The sequence below is a fragment of the Ostrea edulis genome, chromosome 7, assembly GCF_947568905.1.
Source record: "Ostrea edulis chromosome 7, xbOstEdul1.1, whole genome shotgun sequence".
Lineage (NCBI taxonomy): Eukaryota > Metazoa > Mollusca > Bivalvia > Ostreida > Ostreidae > Ostrea > Ostrea edulis.
The window spans coordinates 79,496,146-79,519,249 of record NC_079170.1 but is presented as its reverse complement, the minus strand read 5'-3'; the positions used below and the strand labels follow the sequence as shown (position 1 = coordinate 79,519,249).

The window sequence follows — 23,104 nt, the reverse complement described above, 5'->3', positions numbered from 1 at the left end:
TGTCTTCATCGACATTGCAAGCTTCACATGATGGAGACCTATCCTTTTTCCATTTACTTTCATGTACATTATTGTTCAAAGTACCATTAAGTAGTTTATAGTTAAATTCTGATATTCAATATTGGCAAGAATAAAGAAAATTTAAAATGCAAGGGTTGTGTAGAGTTTTCCTCCTATCTAAAGACCCACTCATAATGAATTGAGAATCTTCACACGGACACCTAACCTTTTGAAGCATTTTTTGAAAATGAATTTTTTTTACTTTCTTTTCCAGATTCACCAAATCAAATTACAAAAACAATACCGAGATTGTTTCAACTTCTTTTATTTTCAAAATTGAGTGTGACAGTTCAAAATATTAATTTGTGTTTAGCAACTCTATTTCTGTTTGTTTGTTTTTTTTATCACACAGGATTACATTTTCTTATAAATTTTGTTGTAGTTTGATTTTCATCTCATATTGCTCATATATTAATCATATACCCCATCCCCCCCCCCCCCCCCCCCCCCTCGCAGTTTAAATAAAAAATAAAAATCGGAAGCCACGTCTACAAGCACCTGGTTAGGGAATCATCCGAGAAGTTCCGAAAACTGGAGGTGTGCGTTCTAGCAACCAATCAAAATTTTCTTAAGAACTTGGCACGTCAAACAACCTTGACCGCCGACCATATTCCTCTTCGTACATCTGAGGACAGGATAAACTGATAAACTGTCCCAGATTAGGATGTTTGGATCTAGACAATTTGTCCGTTTATTTTCTACCTCACAGGTAAATGTAGATAACAAATGTAGGTCACTAACATTTTTCATTTCGCGCCAAAAGAAAAACTAAATGATAAGTCATCTATCCCATGCTGTGCTTTATGGAACCAGATGGTCAGTTATGATTTTTGAAAAGGCCCAAGAAGTCCATTATTGTTGAAAAGTGCGTTATTTGGCGTAAAAAATATTTTTGCCCTTCATAGTCAGAGATGTGTACAGTCTGTGTATGAGCCATATGTAGATCTGTATATAAATTTTGTAGTCTTGCATAAGAATCATGTGACTGAGCATTTTGTCTGTAAATAGAAGATGGAAACTATGCATACTGTACATCTTCTTCTTCCAATAATGTACATGGCTCCATCCGAAGCATAGTCGTACATACTAAGATAAAAAGATTAATATCTTGGCTCATAATTGTGATTAAAACTTTAAAAAATCTGTATGGTTTGCAAGTGATTATTAAGATTGCAGACCTGTGACAGAACTGTCATGCCACAACTGGAGATTTGAAAATTTTCAGCTGGAGTTTTGGTCTGATAACTGGAGATTTTTTATCGACATTTTTTTTTACCGTTTTTGTGTGTTCATTGGCTAATGAAATCATGCTACTAGTAGTTTTTTGTGTTACAAGTGTCTGAGTTCATAATCATCAGATCCTTTTTGTGTTGAGAACATTGATAATTCCTTTTTTGTGTTAAGAACATTGATAATTCTTAAGTCAATACCTTAAAAACCACAATTAAAAGAAAAAAACTTGTTATATTTATATATTTATTACAGAGATAACAAGTTATAACAATTATCACTTTTCAGAAAAGTTGACCAACATATTAGATCTTGGCCTACTAACAAATTTAAGCTCACTTGAGATTTCAGCACTGGTGAGCTAAATAGTATAAAAAACATGTTCTCACATAAAAGAACTACATTGCATATCTGAAAACGTGTTTTTTTTCTTCTTCTTCAGTGAATCGTGTAGTGAACAAATATATGTTACAAGACTTGGCCACGTACTATTTATACATGCATGTGTAAATAAATATTGAGAAAATTCGAACTGTGCACACCCATCGTCGTCTTGCCGTATCCATCTTTGAATATACAGTTCAGTTAGAGATAATCCATTCTAATACAACTGTGTCATTCTGTCCACACATATTACGAACATCTTCAGTGCCCACTTTCTTTTCCCACCTGCTCCTTACCAAGTTTTCAACAGCATCAAAGATCGTCCGACTTCAACTGTCGGTATCACTTCCTAATCACCAGAGCGTGTGCCAAAAACAATCTTTTTAATCATCCACTAATTGTTTATTATCACTAATTGCTGTGTAATCATAAATAAACTCCTCAAATGGCTTCAGTAATTACTGTACCCTCGTTAATTGACATTTACCTGTGCAGTCACTGTGACAGAAAAATAGACGACTTTCGATTGTCTCGGGGTTTTTCCTTATCAATATCGAAAAATGGCGCTTAGAAAATTTGTGTTGTTGAAAATTTGAAATGACGGAAGATTTTACATTTTAACGGAAGGAACGGAAGGGGGGCTCAAATTCGGGAGATTTTGTCTTCCGACGGAAGAATCACAGGTCTGAGATTGTGGAGCTGTGCAGTGGAATTAATCAGTTTTCAACTTTTCAAGCTAGCTGCCAAACTGTATCCTCTCTGGAAATGAATTCCCAGATGACAAACATTTAAAATGTGTAACAACGGATAACATTCAGTACAGTTGATATTTTATATTAAAGAATTCCTAGTTTTGTGTCGCCTAATTTCTGGATCCTGTCCCTGGCGTCTGTGCACCATTTGTCTGTTCTTATGGTGTCGTTAAACAACAAAGCAACAGTTTGCGATGCAGTTACGTGCTCAATGAAACACTGATTTTGAAACAGAAGTATTTGAAAAGTTTAATGTAGTATTTATAAATATTGTATGAAGCACCAGGTTGCTTTATTGTAATGAAGGGAACTGTTTTATTTTAAACACATTGCTTTGGGCAGAAATATAGCTTTAGAAAGATGACCTTCTTACAAGTTCTAGCTAGTGCATTCTTAATAAGATTGATTGGTATTCGGTAGAGCACTGCATTCTCAAGTCAGAGGTCCCAGGTTCGATCTTCGACAGAGACACAATACTGTCTTAGTTCCTTTAAACATATTTCATTGATAGTACTGATCAAATCAAATGGATAGGAAAAAAGTCCTTACAACTTACTAGCTGTGTCTTAGTTATGTTTGATCCTTGATTCAGGATTACATCCATAAGTTTCTCCCAAGTGTTGACCCTCTGTGAAAGTTAGGACACCTCTTGTTTTCCAGAAGAGTAATGACACCTCTTGTTGTGTGGTAGAGTTAGGACACTCTTGTTGTGTGGGAGAGTTAGGGCACCTCTTGTTGTCTGGGAGAGTTAGGGCACCTCTTATCTGGGAGAGTTAGGACATTTATTGTTGCCTGGGAGAATTAGGACACCTCTTATCTGGGAGAGTTAGGACATCTCTTGTCTAGGAGAGTTAGGGCACCTCTTGTTGTCTGGGAGAGTTAGGGTACCTCTTGTTGTCTGGGAGAGTTAGGGCACCTCTTGTTATCTGGGAGAGTTAGGGCACCTCTTATCTGGGAGAGTTAGGACACCTCTTGTCTGGGAGAATTAGGACCCCTCTTATCTGGGAGAGTTAGGACATCTCTTGTCTGGGAGAGTTAGGGCACCTCTTGTCTGGGAGAGTTAGGGCACCTCTTGTTGTCTGGGAGAGTTAGGTCACCTCTTGTCTGGGAGAGTTAGGGTACCTCTTGTTATCTGGGAGAGTTAGGTCACCTCTTGTCTGGGAGAGTTAGGGTACCTCTTGTCTGGGAGAGTAATGGCATCTCTTGTTGTCTGGGAGAGTTAGGACACCTCTTGTCTGGGAGAGTTAGGGCATCTCTTGTTGTCTGGGAGAGTTAGGACACCTCTTGTCTGGGAGAGTTAGGGTACCTCTTGTCTGGGAGAGTAATGGCATCTCTTGTTGTCTGGGAGAGTTAGGGCACCTCTTGTCTGGGAGAGTTAGGGCACCTCTTGTCTGGGAGAGTTAGGGTACCTCTTGTTGTCTGGGAGAGTAAGGGCATCTCTTGTTGTCTGGGAGAGTTAGGACATCTCTTGTTGTCTGGGAGAGTTAGGACACCTCTTGTCTGGGAGAGTTAGGGCACCTCTTGTCTGGGAGGGTTAGGGCACCTCTTGTCTGGGAGAGTTAGGGCATCTCTTGTTGTCTGGGAGAGTTAGGGCATCTCTTGTGTGGGAGAGTTAGGGCACCCCTTGTTATCTGGGAGAGTTAAGGTACCTCTTGTTATCTGGGAGAGTTAGGACACCTTGTTGTCTAATAGAGTTAGGGTACTTCTTGCTAATGCTGTCTAAAGTGGAACGTGTGGTTGTATCATCTTGGGAATGCTATTCATTGTATGATTTAAAAATTTTGACAGATATTTTGCTGTACTTGTACCTAGATGGCAACTACAAGTATGCCCAGAAAAATGGATCAGATTATTCTACAACATAACTGTATTATCATTAACCAAAGATATTGTTGCAAATAAAAGTTCGAGTTGAAACTCATTAAAAGAAAGAAATTGGACACAAATTCTCTCAACTTACTGTTTCTTCTCCCTTAATGTAATTATAACAGCACCGTGCATGGTCAAAGAACATTTATTTTAAAACCTGTGCCTATCCTATAGATAAGCTGAATTAAAGCGAGTGTAATCTGTTTTAGATATTCTTTGCAGGGAGCAGCATTTCATACTTTATCTATTAGATAATTTATATTTTACTTTATCTATTAGATAATTTATATTTAGCTTTATCTATTAGATAATTTATATTTTACTTTATCTATTAGATAATTTATATTTAGCCTGTTGCTGCATGTAAATCCTTTTTCTGGTTGAGTATTGACATTCACTATCAGACAAGGACATGTTATGTAAGATTGCTCTGCAGTCAGCACCTATGTCATGTACACACAGGAGTTACCCCCCTTTGTCATTCACAAACCACAAGACACATGTGGCAGAAAGTCATGTGACCATGCTGTTTTTAAGTTGTAACCTAGATTTTGCCTCATGAGAATTGTTGTTGTGAACAGTGCAGGGACAGTATAGCAGGTTTGCTGGTGATTGCTTGCTTGGTTTTAGCATTTGAATACAGGTAAGGTTGCTGATATTTACAACCAAAAAATAAAATTAAATGCTTTTTTGTTGTTTTAAGTTCTGATTTTGCAAATAAAAAATATTTATAAGCATTTCCTTTTTCTTGTGAATTGTGGCTTTTTGTTGGAATAATTTGTGAAGTGTTGATGCCAGTAAGCACACAGTGATAGATGACATGTAAAATGACCGCCTCACCAGTTGTCATTCACCTGGGAACAGCTGTATGTAAATATCATAGTATTAATTTTTCAAAAATTGTGGCTCTGTTTATTGCGTATTTAAATCCTCGATGCAGACCTCTTCTGTTTATCATTTGAGGTCGCACGGCTGTTAAGATCCTGGAGTGTAACAACAACGGCATTAAATGGACACTTCAAATCTATAACTCTTCTAAATGTGTAAAAGATTAAGTTGGCATTTGCACAATACTCTCTTTTTTTTTTTACTGTGAATGCAGACCTGTGAAATTCTTGTGTTGTTGATTATTTAGCATGTTGAGGCTGTGTAAACATGCAGTCTGATATGAACCCTTATCTCGTTCTTGAACATGCAGTTTAAACAGGAAGTAAAGCATGCAAATTAATGATTTAGAAGTTTAAGAATTATTTGAGTCCCATTCCAAATATGTTGGAGACTTACATGTCTGCCCATCATCACATTCAATGCTTTTGTTTGTGATCTGATTACTTGGATACATGTATACTACAAACATACAGCCTGTTTGGTACAAAGGTAATCAATGTCTTTAGATAGTGGGGTCATCAAAGGTTATTGACCCAAGTCTGACAGGCCATGGGAGACAGTTTTTGACCTGAGTCTGTGATAAGGCTGTGGATAACAGTTATTGACCCAAGTGTATGACAGGACCATGAATGACAGTTATTGATCTGAGTGTATGGCAGGGCCATGGATGACAGTTTTTGACCTGAGTCTGACAGGACCATGGATGACAGTTATTGACCTGAGTCCGTGACAGGGCCATGGATGACAGTTATTGACCTGAGTCTGTGACAGGACCATGGATGACAGTTATTGACCTGAGTCTGTAATACTCGAGCTGAGTCAATAGTAGAATTTCTTCATAAATTAGTAAACTGGTTAAACAATTTGTAGATTATTCCATCTAGTAAATGAGTAAGATGGTCAGGGCCCAGTTGCACAAAAGTTAAGTTTAGCTGACATTTAACGTCTAGTTGACACTATATAAATGTAAGATTTAATGTCAAGTTAACTGTTAGTTAAAGTTAACTAACCTTCATGCAACTCAGGGTCCTGCATGGTTATTGATTGAATAGTTACTAATGTACAGGAAAACAGGATAAAGCTAGCTGTGATTAGAGAGCTGATTTTGTATACTCATCATTGATTGGTTGATTTTATTTTACAGTCTTGGTACAACAGAATGAAGGTAGCTGTGATTGGTCAGAGTCTGTTTGGGGCCGAGGTCTATCGACTTCTACAAAAGGATGGTCATCACATTGTGGGGGTGTTCACTGTGCCTGATGTAAACGGAAAACCAGATCCCCTGGGTGAATTAAAATTTTGTTTGTGTTATTGTAAATGTATAGATATCATAAATGTATGCGTAAACATAAATGTATTATGTGATCATAAATGTGTTTTTAATCGTAAGAATAGGTTTAATGTAAATGGAAATAATGTAAATGTAGATATGTAATTATAAATGTGAATATGCATTTGTGAATGTGTATGTCAGGGTTGTGGATAATCACTCGCCCATTCACCAATGCGAGTAATATTTGCTGTGGGCGATTAGATATAAAAATCACCTTGCCCACATGGTGACTGAATTTTCTCCCGCGACATTCATTTTATGATGTATGTTCCTTTTTAAGAAAACATTATACTAACCAAGATTATTCGGGCTGTGTGCGAAGCAGATGCTAAGCACAGGTTATGTCAAGCATATATGTGACCTAGACTAGCTGTGTACAAACAATGTGGCGATTTATCAAAAGAATTTCAAAACCCCAGAAGAGAAATACTAACAGTGACCATTACAGAGTTCTTGAAAAGTGTCGGTAATGTCGGATTATCCGATAAAAGTAGTAAATGTCCGACACAAGTTACTTAATTGTCGGTCCTGATGGCCGATTAAAGATCGGGATCGAAGTCCGTTTTTTACCGGGGAAAATGGCGGCCATGTGGCCCATGAATTTTCAAACCGATGCTAAATCCAGCAACACATTGAAATGTAAACGTGAGGAATCTGTTGTGAGGAACTACGAGGAGAAAATAAACCGGGAATCTGGGAGACAATGGCTTTTGTTTGAAATGATGCGGTTTTACCTATTGCTAGGTGACACCATCTGCTCAAAGTCGCGAGACCAACTACACCCAGGCCAAAGCGAGAGAGAGTAATTTAAACGATTGCAGAGGAAGATGAAAGAAGTTGAGAGGAATAGACAGGATGGAGAGAAAAGTGGAGGGTGAGAGAGAAGTGGAGGATGAGAGAGAAATGGAGCAAAAAAGTGACTCGGTGAATTGAGGAAGATTCAGAGTGTGAGGAAGATGCGAAAGGGTATGAAAGGATTTATGAACGTATAGCTGAGATGGAGATTGAATACAATAACACATGTAGTTGATTATAAATAAAATTTGTAAAAACCTCAAAAGCAATGCATTTTTTTCTGGACTGACAAAATTTTGTTTGGGCTGACACTATTTCTAACAGTATCGGACCAAATGTCTGACACTTCAAAAGAAATTTCAAGAACTCTGCCATTACTTCCATAAATATGAGAACAAACGATCATGACAAGACTGTTTTCACAGAATAGCTTGTTAATTGGCCATGACTGTTGGACACAGCAAGCAAAATGTCTTGTCACTAAAACAAATAAATTCTTCTGTTATTTGGTCTTCACTGGTAATTGATATACAATGTGGGCCCTTGGATCAAATTGTGGGCCTGTAAACTTTTGAAAGTCAGGGACCCACATGGCCCCTTAGAGGTTTCAAATGTTAATCACAACCGTGTAAGTACATGTAATTGTAATTTGTAAATGTGTACTGTACTATAGGAAGCTAGGACATATTACATGCTGACCTTGTAACATTTCTGTGTACTTCACAACAATAAGTTCATTATATCACACCTGTACCGCAACAAGTTCATTACATCGCACCTGTACAACAACAATTAGTTCATTATATCACACCTGTACAGCAACAATTAGTTCATTACATCACATATGTACAACAACAATTAGTTCATTACATCACACCTGTACAGCAACAATTAGTTCATTACATCACACCTGTACAGCAACAATTAGTTCATTACATCACACCTGTACAGCAACAATAAGGTCATTACATCACACCTGTACAGCGATGTCATGTGTTTATAGAGTTTGTGCCTATACATAATTCATAGAATCAAAATAGCGGACGATGGCCTCCCCACTCACCAGCACTAGCAAATACTGGCAAGTATGGAACGCTGTTTCTGCCTTATAGTGTAAATCAGCCTAACATTATGTCGATACATCTTTATATTATGTGGTTACATCATTATGTTATGTGGTACAACATTACGTTATGTCGATACATCTTTATATTATGTGGTTACATCATTACGTTATGTCGATACATCTTTATATTATGTGGTTACATCATTACGTTATGTCGATACATCTTTATATTATGTGGTTACATCATTACGTTATGTCGATACATCTTTATATTATGTGGTTACATCATTACGTTATGTCGATACATCTTTATATTATGTGGTTACATCATTACGTTATGTCGATACATCTTTATATTATGTGGTTACATCATTACGTTATGTCGATACATCTTTATATTATAAGGTTCTCACCAGCGATTGTTTGGTTTTCTGAATCTAATTTTCACGGTATGGAGCAGGTCAGACACAAACCAAGTATTATGATTATATATAGTTAAAATTGCCATGCACAATCTGGAAAATACAAAGTACTTTGGAATCAAAAAGTGAGAGTGTGGTTGTGAATGATTTGTGTCTGCTCATGTGTACATTTAACAAGGTCAGTGTGGTGTGTTTACAGTACTCGGCACACTCGTGTCGTCATCGTGTGTAGTAAGCTCTCATTTCTAACCTCTATATAAAGTAGAGCATAGTAACAAAGCAATGAATTTGTCCAAAACAAGGCTGACCTTGACTGAATTTACATGATAATCTCTCTTGTCAATAACCCAGATAGTGACCTACTATCGTTCTCCTTCCCACTAGAATACTACACACTCATGATGTTAAGTCTAAAGCATGTTTTGAGATCTGCAGGGTGAATACCTCTACTCCTAGTTAGACTGCTATAAATTAAGATTTATTTTCTATGTAAGCCATTTATGATCTCCTCAGTGCAGTTATGAATTTAAATATCCCCCCCCCCCTCCCACATATAATGTAGGTCTTCCATTTGAAGATTCTGTACAATCTCAGTAATTAGATCTCTATAATCTCTGTGTATAGCTCACTATCTGACTGAGTAATTAGATCTCTATAATCTCTGTGTATAGCTCACTATCTGAGTAATTAGATCTCTATAATCTCTGTGTATAGCTCACTATCTGAGTAATTAGATGACTGTGATCTCAGTGTATAGCTCACTATCTGAGTAATTAGATCTCTATAATCTCTGCGTATAGCTCACTATCTGAGTAATTAGATGACTGTGATCTCAGTGTATAGCTCACTATCTGAGTAATTAGATCTCTATAATCTCTGCGTATAGCTCACTATCTGAGTAATTAGATCTCTATAATCTCTGTGTATAGCTCACTATCTGACTGAGTAATTAGATCTCTATAATCTCTGTGTATAGCTCACTATCTGACTGAGTAATTAGATCTCTATAATCTCTGTGTATAGCTCACTATCTGAGTAATTAGATCTCTATAATCTCTGTGTATAGCTCACTATCTGAGTAATTAGATGACTGTGATCTCAGTGTATAGCTCACTATCTGAGTAATTAGATCTCTATAATCTCTGCGTATAGCTCACTATCTGAGTAATTAGATCTCTATAATCTCTGCGTATAGCTCACTATCTGAGTAATTGGATCTCTATAATCTCTGTGTATAGCTCACTATCTGAGTAATTAGATCTCTATAATCTCTGTGTATAGCTCACTATCTGACTGAGTAATTAGATCTCTATAATCTCTGTGTATAGCTCACTATCTGAGTAATTAGATCTCTATAATCTCTGTGTATAGCTCACTATCTGAGTAATTAGATCTCTATAATCTCTGTGTATAGCTCACTATCTGAGTAATTAGATCACTGTGATCTCTGTGTAATTGTATCACTGTCTCAGTAATTAGAGCACTGGCAACTGAAAGACCCTTTTTCGGATAGAAATTAGTTTTCATAGGCAGGTCCATACTGACAGGTTGATATTTCAATTATACTAATTAATACATAGGCAATTTCATGAATTTGTAGTCAGCATGATTAATAGATAGACAAGTTAGTTGATCCTTAGGCCAGTTGAATGCTTCATAAACAAGTCAATTAATTCATAGGTTAATTAGGTTAATTAGTTTGTAGGTTGATTCATTCCTAGGCATGTGAGTTGATTTTACCTAGGCAGGTGGACCTATACTTACTAGCAGGTTCATAAAAAGATAGGCAGATAGATGACCCCTAATTGCAGCTGAAAACTAAAGGTCAAAGCTCATGTGACTTTTTAACATGTACCGAGACAGTAATTGTACTTGATTGGTAGGTTGGTCCTGATTAGTACATGAATCCTATCTTTCAGTATTGTTCAGTAAATGAATCCTATCTTTCAGTATTGTTCAGTAAATGAATCCTATCTTTCAGTATTGTTCAGTAAATGAAGCCTCTCTTTCAGTATTGTTCAGTAGTCCGTGGTCTGTTCAGCATGCATACAGCAATTGTCTGGTCATGCAATGACCTCATTAATTTCTTCACTAGATTGTTATCAAACTTGTGATTCATTCTGAAGGCCATCAGCCACTTCAACATAAGATTATCTATGTTTTCTTTTGTATATCTTAAAAGATTCTTTTGAAATATACATAGCGAGGAAATATATATATGTTGATTTGGTTATATCAGAACCTAATAACTTCATGAATTATGAGATTTTTTTTAATGTTTGATTTTTGGATGCATATGCTAGTTAGGCACATTATTGGAAAATAAGTGTGTATGTATATCCTTATTCAGACAGTCTGGAGTTTACTCATGTTTCAGGGCCAAATATAAGTATACAAGTGTGCGATGTTTTAATTCTTTTCATTATGATGAATATATACAATATATGACACAATATAAATTCATTATGAAAATTTTCTTTTATCATATATATTTATAATTGAGTACTGCTCTAAAAGGTTGAACATTTCAGGACTAGTAAATTTCTGTGTGAGTGGGAGTTTTTGTTGAACATGTTTAGTGAGAGAAAGTTTGGCATGTATGTTTCAGAATGTTGAGGTCAACCGGGTTCGATCATCGGTGGCCAGATAGCTCAGTTAGTAGAGCACATGACTAGAGATTCAGGGGGCCCAGGTTCGAATCCCGGTCTGGTCCGTTGCATTTTCTCCCTTCCTGTTACATTTGGTGCCGTAGACCAGCCCCTGGAACTGACAGGTGAAAATGCCTGCCAGGGGATAGAGATCCTGGGTAGATGTCTTCCAAGTGTGAAGACATTTAAGGAGGGAGGAATGCAGCAGTCAGCTGGGTTCGATTGCCGGTGGCCAGAGAGCTCATTTGGTAGAGCACCTGACTAGAGATTCAGGGGGCCCAGGTTCGAATCCTGGTCTTCTCCCTTCCTGTTACAAGTGATAATATAGTCTATAATATACTACTACTACAATGTATGTAATGCTACAATTACTATGTAGACTAATTTTCCCATTCTTTTGTCTAGCCCTGGCGGCCGCCAAGGACGACATCCCTGTCTTTAAGTACAAGCGCTGGCAGGTGAAAAAAGTAGCCATCCCCGAGGTCCTGCAAGAGTACAAATCCATTGGAGCCGAGCTTAACGTCCTCCCGTTCTGTTCTCAGTTCATCCCAATGGATGTCATCAACTACCCCAAGTATCAATCCATTATATACCATCCGTCCCTGCTACCGAGACACAGGGGGGCGTCGGCTATTAATTGGTGAGTAGAGGGTCCTGCGTGAACATTAAGTGACCAGTGAAAGTCATCAGCTGCACCATCAATCTGATTAAAATTAGGTCCTTTGATCCGCTCATGTATATTCTAACACAAGGATCTAACGAAACTGCAATCGGAGGTCAAATCTAGTGGCTTTTTACCCAATGAGCACAATGGCTATTAAACTGACAGTGTAAACTTGGGTCATTTGGAACACTGAAATCTTACTAATAGCTGTCAAAGTATTCTGTTAATAACAACATGCCAGACACGCCCAGGACACCTCAAAAATCTTTCAAATCTTATAACATGCACCAATATTCGGTCGCTTATTTGTTGTTTTCCCGAACTTTCTTTTACCGAATGCAAATATTTTAAAGAGTTCTTTAAAGAGATTGGATGAACATATCGATAAATAGGCATGATTGAAAGGTCACCTCCGTATGCAGTTTTGTTAGATCATTGACATGTAGCAATGTATGTGAGTGGATCAAAGGATCCAATTTTCATTAGATTGCTGCACCATACACCAATCACTATACTGAAACTGACATTTATTTGCATGCAAGAAAATTAAAATCTGCAAGATTTGCAATCTGGGGTTTCTCGTGAATTTTTTTCCACAAGCTATGGAGATATTTTGTAAATGTGTTCGATGTGTTAAGGCATTCGTAATATTACTCCTTGCATATCCGTTCTCATTGGGGATTCGTAAATCGCTTGTAGAAGTTGACCAACAGTACCCAGTGCTTGACCATCACTTTCTCTTGTCCTTTTAAAGGGACATTGGCAATAAAATATTTTGCATATTTTGCATAATTTCCTATCTCTGCTCAGTACATGAGGTAGACCTACAGTGTAGTAAGTTATATAAGGAAATTTTTAATTGTGTTAAAGCAAAATCTATTTATAAACATTTGTGCCTGACCCTTAAGGGCTCAGCCTCTTTATCCCTTATGCTTATACGTAAAGCATGGATTTGTGAATATTTGATATGCTTTTAAGTCAATTAAGTAAGAAATGAATTTCATACATGAGGGTATGAAGTGCAACGCTTTGTGCCTGCATACTTTATAAAGTGTGTAAACGCTTTATGTATATGCCAGGATGGAGTTTTACAGTTCATATCCTCGTACATCTTTTTTTTATAATTACATTGATTTCTGCTTTCACCTCTGTTGAAATTCCCGGGCGTTAGGATAGATGTGCTGTGACTATCAAGATTCATACCATCTTCACAAGTCAAGTGTTATTGATTCGTTACCTCGCACTAACCCTTGACATCAGTCGCTATATAAGAGTTGGGCTCATGAGTCCATTATAAATAAAACATTTAATGAAATCACTGCATCTTGTGTTGGTGTACATGGATACAAATGACCTGATCTCAATACTGCTGTATTGATAAACACATTCAATTGTAACATTTACACCACCTATTATTATGTTTATTAATAGTAGATCAAGTTTGGAAACCATTTTGCTTAAGACAATATTGCTTAAACAATTGAAATAGCCATAACTGTAGATATCAATACACCTGTTTTTATTTCAATCTCTTGCTTCACATTGTTATAGATAGAACCACATTCTCATTGGTTCCCACTCTTTTGTGGAACCAATCAGAACGAGCCTAACATTTTGATAGTCACTGACGTCAAGGGTTAGTGCGAAGTAACGATTCAATAACCCTTGACTTGTAAACATGGATTCATACATCATCAACATGCGTTGTTGCCAGCTGCAGTGCAGTCATGAAGAAATGGCTTTCTTTACAATTTTGTAAAGATATCAAAGGCAAAAACATTAGAAATATATTCAGTTATAGATACCCTATACACTGTAGTTATTTTGAAATTTTGATGTGTACTGCGGTAAGGTTTGTGACTTGAGAAATTAAGGTTTGTGATGTACAGGTAATTGTGTCCTCTCTGTGATGTAATTATGTCCTCTCTGTGATGTGATGTACAGGTAATTGTGTACTCTCTGTGATGTGATGTACAGGTAATTGTGTCCTCTCTGTGATGTGATGTACAGGTAATTATGTCCTCTCTGTGATGTGATGTACAGGTAATTATGTTCTCTCTGTGATGTGATATACAGGTAATTGTGTACTCTCTGTGATGTACAGGTAATTGTGTCCTCTCTGTGATGTACAGGTAATTGTGTCCTCTCTGTGATGTGATGTACAGGTAATTATGTTCTCTCTGTGATGTGATATACAGGTAATTGTGTACTCTCTGTGATGTACAGGTAATTGTGTCCTCTCTGTGATGTACAGGTAATTATGTCCTCTCTGTGATGTGATGTACAGGTAATTATGTTCTCTCTGTGATGTGATGTACAGGTAATTGTGTCCTCTCTGTGATGTGATGTACAGGTAATTGTGTCCTCTCTGTGATGTGATGTACAGGTAATTGTGTCCTCTGTGATGTGATGTACAGGTAATTATGTCCTCTTTGTGATGTGATGTACAGGTAATTGTGTTCTCTCTGTGATGTGATGTACAGGTAATTGTGTCCTCTTTGTGATGTGATGTACAGGTAATTATGTCCTCTCAGTGATGTGATGTACAGGTAATTGTGTCCTCTCTGTGATGTGATGTACAGGTAATTATGTCCTCTCTGTGATGTGATGTACAGGTAATTGTGTTCTCTCTGTGATGTGATGTACAGGTAATTGTGTCCTCTCTGTGATGTGATGTACAGGTAATTGTGTCCTCTCTGTGATGTGATGTACAGGTAATTGTGTCCTCTCTGTGATGTGATGTACAGGTAATTGTGTCCTCTCTGTGATGTGATGTACAGGTAATTGTGTCCTCTCTGTGATGTGATGTACAGGTAATTGTGTCCTCTCTGTGATGTGATGTACAGGTAATTGTGTTCTCTCTGTGATGTGATGTACAGGTAATTGTGTTCTCTCTGTGATGTGATGTACAGGTAATTGTGTCCTCTCTGTGATGTGATGTACAGGTAATTGTGTCCTCTCTGTGATGTGATGTACAGGTAATTGTGTCCTCTCTGTGATGTACAGGTAATTGTGTCCTCTCTGTGATGTGATGTACAGGTAATTGTGTCCTCTCTGTGATGTGATGTACAGGTAATTGTGTCCTCTCTGTGATGTGATGTACAGGTAATTGTGTCCTCTCTGTGATGTGATGTACAGGTAATTGTGTACTCTCTGTGATGTGATGTACAGGTAATTGTGTCCTCTCTGTGATGTACAGGTAATTGTGTACTCTCTGTGATGTGATGTACAGGTAATTGTGTCCTCTCTGTGATGTACAGGTAATTGTGTCCTCTCTGTGATGTACAGGTAATTGTGTCCTCTCTGTGATGTGATGTACAGGTAATTGTGTACTCTCTGTGATGTGATATACAGGTAATTGTGTCCTCTCTGTGATGTAATTGTGTCCTCTCTGTGATGTGATGTACAGGTAATTGTGTCCTCTCTGTGATGTAATTGTGTCCTCTCTGTGATGTGATGTACAGGTAATTGTGTCCTCTCTGTGATGTAATTGTGTCCTCTCTGTGATGTGATGTACAGGTAATTGTGTCCTCTCTGTGATGTAATTGTGTCCTCTCTGTGATGTGATGTACAGGTAATTGTGTCCTCTCTGTGATGTGATGTACAGGTAATTGTGTTCTCTCTGTGATGTAATTGTGTACTCTCTGTGATGTGATGTACAGGTAATTGTGTCCTCTCTGTGATGTGATGTACAGGTAATTATGTCCTTTCTGTGATGTACAGGTAATTGTGTTCTCTCTGTGATGTGATATACAGGTAATTGTGTCCTCTCTGTGATGTGATATACAGGTAATTGTGTCCTCTCTGTGATGTGATGTACAGGTAATTATGTCCTTTCTGTGATGTACAGGTAATTGTGTCCTCTGTGATGTGATGTACAGGTAATTGTGTCCTCTCTGTGATGTGATATACAGGTAATTGTGTCCTCTCTGTGATGTGATGTACAGGTAATTATGTCCTTTCTGTGATGTACAGGTAATTGTGTTCTCTCTGTGATGTGATATACAGGTAATTGTGTCCTCTCTGTGATGTGATGTACAGGTAATTGTGTCCTCTCTGTGATGTGATGTACAGGTAATTGTGTCCTCTCTGTGATGTGATGTACAGGTAATTGTGTCCTCTCTGTGATGTGATGTACAGGTAATTGTGTCCTCTCTGTGATGTGATGTACAGGTAATTGTGTACTCTCTGTGATGTACAGGTAATTGTGTCCTTTCTGTGATGTACAGGTAATTGTGTTCTCTCTGTGATGTAATTATGTCCTCTCTGTGATGTGATGTACAGGTAATTGTGTCCTCTCTGTGATGTGATGTACAGGTAATTGTGTCCTCTCTGTGATATACAGGTAATTGTGTACTCTCTGTGATGTGATGTACAGGTAATTGTGTCCTCTCTGTGATGTGATGTACAGGTAATTGTGTACTCTCTGTGATGTGATATACAGGTAATTATGTTCTCTCTGTGATGTGATGTACAGGTAATTGTGTCCTCTCTGTGATGTGATGTACAGGTAATTGTGTCCTCTCTGTGATGTGATGTACAGGTAATTATGTCCTTTCTGTGATGTACAGGTAATTGTGTTCTCTCTGTGATGTGATGTACAGGTAATTGTGTCCTCTCTGTGATGTACAGGTAATTATGTTCTCTCTGTGATGTGATGTACAGGTAATTGTGTCCTCTCTGTGATGTGATGTACAGGTAATTGTGTCCTCTCTGTGATGTGATGTACAGGTAATTGTGTCCTTTCTGTGATGTACAGGTAATTGTGTTCTCTCTGTGATGTGATGTACAGGTAATTATGTTCTCTCTGTGATGTGATATACAGGTAATTGTGTCCTCTCTGTGATGTGATGTACAGGTAATTGTGTACTCTCTGTGATGTGATGTACAGGTAATTGTGTCCTCTCTGTGATGTGATGTACAGGTAATTGTGTACTCTCTGTGATGTGATGTACAGGTAATTGTGTCCTCTCTGTGATGTGATGTACAGGTAATTATGTCCTTTCTGTGATGTACAGGTAATTGTGTCCTCTCTGTGATGTAATTGTGTTCTCTCTGTGATGTGATGTACAGGTAATTGTGTCCTCTCTGTGATGTGATGTACAGGTAATTGTGTCCTCTCTGTGATGTGATGTACAGGTAATTGTGTACTCTCTGTGATGTACAGGTAATTGTGTCCTCTCTGTGATGTGATGTACAGGTAATTGTGTCCTCTCTGTGATGTGATGTACAGGTAATTGTGTCCTCTCTGTGATGTACAGGTAATTGTGTCCTCTCTGTGATGTACAGGTAATTGTGTCCTCTCTGTGATGTGATGTACAGGTAATTGTGTACTCTCTGTGATGTGATGTACAGGTAATTGTGTCCTCTCTGTGATGTAATTGTGTTCTCTCTGTGATGTGATGTACAGGTAATTGTGTCCTCTCTGTGATGTGATGTACAGGTAATTGTGTCCTCTCTGTGATGTACAGGTAATTGTGTTCTCTCTGTGATGTACAGGTAATTGTGTACTCTCTGTGATGTAATTGTGTCCTCTCTGTGATGTGATGTACAGGTAATTGTGTCCTCTCTGTGATGTACAGGTAATTGTGTACTCTCTGTGATGTAATTGTGTCCTCTCTGTGATGTGATGTACAGGTAATTGTGTCCTCTCTGTGATGTACAGGTAATTGTGTCCTCTCTGTGATGTAGAGGTAATTGTGTCCTCTCTGTGATGTACAGGTAATTGTGTACTCTCTGTGATGTAATTGTGTCCTCTCTGTGATGTGATGTACAGGTAATTGTGTTCTCTCTGTGATGTGATGTACAGGTAATTGTGTCCTCTCTGTGATGTACAGGTAATTGTGTCCTCTCTGTGATGTAGAGGTAATTGTGTACTCTCTGTGATGTAATTGTGTCCTCTCTGTGATGTGATGTACAGGTAATTGTGTTCTCTCTGTGATGTGATGTACAGGTAATTGTGTCCTCTCTGTGATGTACAGGTAATTGTGTTCTCTCTGTGATGTGATGTACAGGTAATTGTGTACTCTCTGTGATGTGATGTACAGGTAATTGTGTCCTTTCTGTGATGTACAGGTAATTGTGTCCTCTCTGTGATGTGATGTACAGGTAATTGTGTCCTCTCTGTGATGTACAGGTAATTGTGTTCTCTCTGTGATGTGATGTACAGGTAATTGTGTACTCTCTGTGATGTGATGTACAGGTAATTGTGTCCTTTCTGTGATGTACAGGTAATTGTGTCCTCTCTGTGATGTGATATACAGGTAATTGTGTCCTCTCTGTGATGTGATGTACAGGTAATTGTGTCCTCTCTGTGATGTACAGGTAATTGTGTCCTCTCTGTGATGTGATATACAGGTAATTGTGTCCTCTCTGTGATGTGATGTACAGGTAATTGTGTACTCTCTGTGATGTGATGTACAGGTAATTGTGTCCTCTCTGTGATGTGATGTACAGGTAATTATGTCCTCTCTGTGATGTACAGGTAATTGTGTCCTCTCTGTGATGTACAGGTAATTGTGTCCTCTCTGTGATGTGATGTACAGGTAATTGTGTCCTCTCTGTGATGTGATGTACAGGTAATTGTGTCCTCTCTGTGATGTGATGTACAGGTAATTGTGTCCTCTCTGTGATGTACAGGTAATTGTGTCCTCTCTGTGATGTGATGTACAGGTAATTGTGTTCTCTCTGTGATGTGATGTACAGGTAATTGTGTCCTTTCTGTGATGTACAGGTAATTGTGTCCTCTCTGTGATGTGATGTACAGGTAATTGTGTCCTCTCTGTGATGTACAGGTAATTGTGTCCTCTCTGTGATGTACAGGTAATTGTGTCCTCTCTGTGATGTGATGTACAGGTAATTGTGTACTCTCTGTGATGTGATGTACAGGTAATTGTGTTCTCTCTGTGATGTGATGTACAGGTAATTGTGTCCTCTCTGTGATGTACAGGTAATTGTGTCCTCTCTGTGATGTGATGTACAGGTAATTGTGTACTCTCTGTGATGTGATGTACAGGTAATTGTGTTCTCTCTGTGATGTGATATACAGGTAATTGTGTCCTCTCTGTGATATACAGGTAATTGTGTCCTCTCTGTGATGTGATGTACAGGTAATTATGTCCTCTCTGTGATGTGATGTACAGGTAATTATGTCCTCTCTGTGAGGTGATATACAGGTAATTGTGTCTTCTCTGTGATGTAATTGTGTCCTCTCTTTGACAGGACCTTGATGCAGGGAGATAAGACTGGTGGTTTCTCCGTTTTCTGGGCAGATGACGGACTCGACACAGGACCGATTCTCCTACAGAAGAAATGTTACGTTGCCCCCGATGACACTGTAGACACCATATACAACCGGTTCCTGTTTCCGGAGGGTGTCAAGGCCATGGTATGTGGTAGAAAAGATTTAATGAAAACTTGGTAAGAATTGTGATGCAGCAGTAAATGCTGGTGATTTTCTATTTCAGTGAATTGTCCTACTCCTTTAAATTTAGCATTATCAGATTTTATTATTGTTATAAACCGGACATTCTGTCATCCTAATCTAATATACATGTATTAACTATTTTGTATACCTTCTCTCTCTCTCTCTCTCTCTCTCTGTCTTAATCTCTCTCTCTCTCTCTCTCTCTGTCTCTATCTCTTTCTCTCTTTCCCTCTCTGTATATATGTAATGTTTTTGAATAGAAGTACAATTCAAACACTTCTGATATTTTGTTGCATTTCTCCACTTGGACTGATCGGTTTGAATTTTTCAAAAATCATATTACATGTACGTGTATGTGAAAGACTCCTAAGCAGTAAAAGAAGAATCAGACAGTTTGACGTAGACTATATAAATAAGATTTTAGAATTTATATGACCATACATAAATTTGAATTGTTTTGATCTCATGATTTGGGTTGTTGTTGTTGTTGTTGTGGGTTGTTGTTGTTGTTGTTGTTGTTGTTGTTGTCAGCTGTGGCTTTGTCACTCTCCTGTTCTTGATCAGTGATCAATCATTGATTGTATCAGTCTTTATGTTGTCAAGCGATGTGATTGGATAAATATATTGCTCTCTGGTCAATCAGATAATGCAGTACACAGGATTCTAACAAGTCACGCTTAGAGTTGGTGATTGTTAATGTTGATATATCTACATGCAGTGATGCTCAGAGTTAGTGATTGTTAATGTTGATATATCTACAGCGATGCTCAGAGTTGGTGATTGTTAATGTTGATATATCTACAGCGATACTCAGAGTTGGTGATTGTTAAATGTTGATATTGTAGGGGGAGGCGGTACAGATGATCCATCAAGGGAGAGCACCCAGAATAGTACAGCCTGAAGAGGGCGCCACTTACGACGCATTACTGAAGAAATCCAATGTAAAGGTACAGAATTTAGTATAATATGTCAGCCATCATGTTGTGTATATTGTAGTGGGCATCCTGTAATTTTTATGCTCTTAATGTTGAAGATTGGGGACACATTGTTTAAATTTTTATTTGTTTATTACTGCAACCTTGGTCATAATTAATGAATAATGACAAATAGAAACCTCAATCTAAAGTTAAAGGTCAGGGTCAAAGCCATGGGACGGTCACAGGACAAGGTTAAATTTGCACCATTTAACAAAATCACTATGCATGCTTTAGGAGGCATTAATCATTTGTGGCAATGTATGTAACTATTACCAACTTTCATTTTCACTTTGTAACGGTCGTGGTAGCTCAGTGATAAAGCATTTGCTTCATAACCAGGAGGTCGTGAGTTGAAGCCACCGGCATGCCATGGCCATGTCAAACCTGATATGAAAAAATAAGTAGTAATTGCTCCTTCGCCAAATGCTCGACATTTAGAAGTGAGAATCATGTGTCTTTCGTATATGACCTTAAGAAAGGAGGTCCCATGTCACGGCAGATATTGGCACGTTAAAGAACCCTCACTGCTATGGCCCTGAGTCTAAATTAGTAGTACTTCACCTACAGTTGGTAATTTCTCAATATAAATGAAAAATTCTCGGCGGGACGTAAAACAATCAAACAATTAATATATGTATGTATTTAACTATTGCGTACTTTCGCTTTGATGTATGTATTTAACTATTGCGTACTTTCGCTTTGATGTATGTATTTAACTAATTGTGTACTTTCGCTTTGATGTATGTATTTAACTATTGCGTACTTTCGCTTTGATGTATGTATTTAACTATTGTGTACTTTCGCTTTGATGCATGTATTTAACTTTTGTCTACTTTTATATTCATATTTGCAGATCGACCTGAATCAATCAGCAGAAACTATTCACAATTTCATCCGAGGCTGTGACAAAGTGCCAGGGGCATGGATCGAGATCAATGGGGAGGTAACAGGAAAAATTCATTAATTTTTTATAAAGGTTTGATATTTCGTCATCAGGTCACATGTGATTATTCTGTTTACTGAATGCTATTAGTCGTTATTAAGTTTGTTACTGGTCGTGTACAGAAGTCTACCTATGTTGTTATTGTTATTAAGTTTGTTACTGGTCGTGTACAGAAGTATACCTATGTTGTTATTAAGTTTGTTACTGGTCGTGTACAGAAGTATACCTATGTTGTTATTGTTATTAAGTTTGTTACTGGTCGTGTACAGTAGTATACCTATGTTGTTATTAAGTTTGTTACTGGTCGTGTACAGAAGTATACCTATGTTGTTATTAAGTTTGTTACTGGTCGTGTACAGAAGTATACCTATGTTGTTATTAAGTTTGTTACTGGTCGTGTACAGAAGTATACCTATGTTGTTATTAAGTTTGTTACTGGTCGTGTACAGAAGTATACCTATGTTGTTATTAAGTTTGTTACTGGTCGTATACAGTAGTATACCTATGTTGTTATTGTTATTAAGTTTGTTACTGGTCGTGTACAGTAGTATACCTATGTTGTTATTAAGTTTGTTACTGGTCGTGTACAGAAGTATACCTATGTTGTTATTGTTATTAAGTTTGTTACTGGTCGTATACAGTAGTATACCTATGTTGTTATTGTTATTAAGTTTGTTACTGGTCGTGTACAGTAGTATACCTATGTTGTTATTAAGTTTGTTACTGGTCGTGTACAGTAGTATACCTATGTTGTTATTGTTATTAAGTTTGTTACTGGTCGTGTACAGTAGTATACCTATGTTGTTATTAAGTTTGTTACTGGTCGTGTACAGTAGTATACCTATGTTGTTATTAAGTTTGTTACTGGTCGTGTACAGTAGTATACCTATGTTGTTATTGTTATTAAGTTTGTTACTGGTCGTGTACAGTAGTATACCTATGTTGTTATTAAGTTTGTTACTGGTCGTGTACAGTAGTATACCTATGTTGTTATTGTTATTAAGTTTGTTACTGGTCGTATACAGTAGTATACCTATGTTGTTATTAAGTTTGTTACTGGTCGTGTACAGTAGTATACCTATGTTGTTATTAAGTTTGTTACTGGTCGTGTACAGTAGTATACCTATGTTGTTATTAAGTTTGTTACTGGTCGTATACAGTAGTATACCTATGTTGTTATTAAGTTTGTTACTGGTCATGTACAGTAGTATACCTATGTTGTTATTAAGTTTGTTACTGGTCGTGTACAGTAGTATATCTATGTTGTTATTAAGTTTGTTACTGGTCGTGTACAGTAGTATACCTATGTTGTTATTGTTATTAAGTTTGTTACTGGTCGTGTACAGTAGTATACCTATGTTGTTATTAAGTTTGTTACTGGTCGTGTACAGAAGTATACCTATGTTGTTATTGTTATTAAGTTTGTTACTGGTCGTGTACAGTAGTATACCTATGTTGTTATTGTTATTAAGTTTGTTACTGGTCGTGTACAGAAGTATACCTATGTTGTTATTAAGTTTGTTACTGGTCGTGTACAGAAGTATACCTATGTTGTTATTGTTATTAAGTTTGTTACTGGTCGTGTACAGTAGTATACCTATGTTGTTATTAAGTTTGTTACTGGTCGTGTACAGTAGTATACCTATG

At 37.5% G+C, this 23,104-nt stretch overlaps 1 protein-coding gene across 3 annotated transcripts in view; it reads left to right on the top strand.

The window, feature by feature from the left end:
- Window positions 1-630: 630 nt before the first annotated feature.
- LOC125654392 (cytosolic 10-formyltetrahydrofolate dehydrogenase-like) overlaps window positions 631-23,104 on the top strand; it is a 56,100-nt gene continuing 33,626 nt past the window's right edge. Inside the window, exons 1-6 of one of the 3 annotated variants that reach the window (XM_056145432.1) lie at window positions 631-769; window positions 6,328-6,469; window positions 11,853-12,087; window positions 19,333-19,498; window positions 20,383-20,484; window positions 21,368-21,457. In XM_056145432.1, the coding sequence (XP_056001407.1) occupies window positions 725-769; window positions 6,328-6,469; window positions 11,853-12,087; window positions 19,333-19,498; window positions 20,383-20,484; window positions 21,368-21,457 (780 nt within the window). In that variant the 5' untranslated portion in view covers window positions 631-724. Of the gene's footprint in view, window positions 770-4,781; window positions 4,939-5,648; window positions 5,673-6,327; window positions 6,470-11,852; window positions 12,088-19,332; window positions 19,499-20,382; window positions 20,485-21,367; window positions 21,458-23,104 lie in introns of those variants that run through there. The other 2 variants (XM_056145433.1, XM_056145434.1) reach the window with 2 other exon arrangements.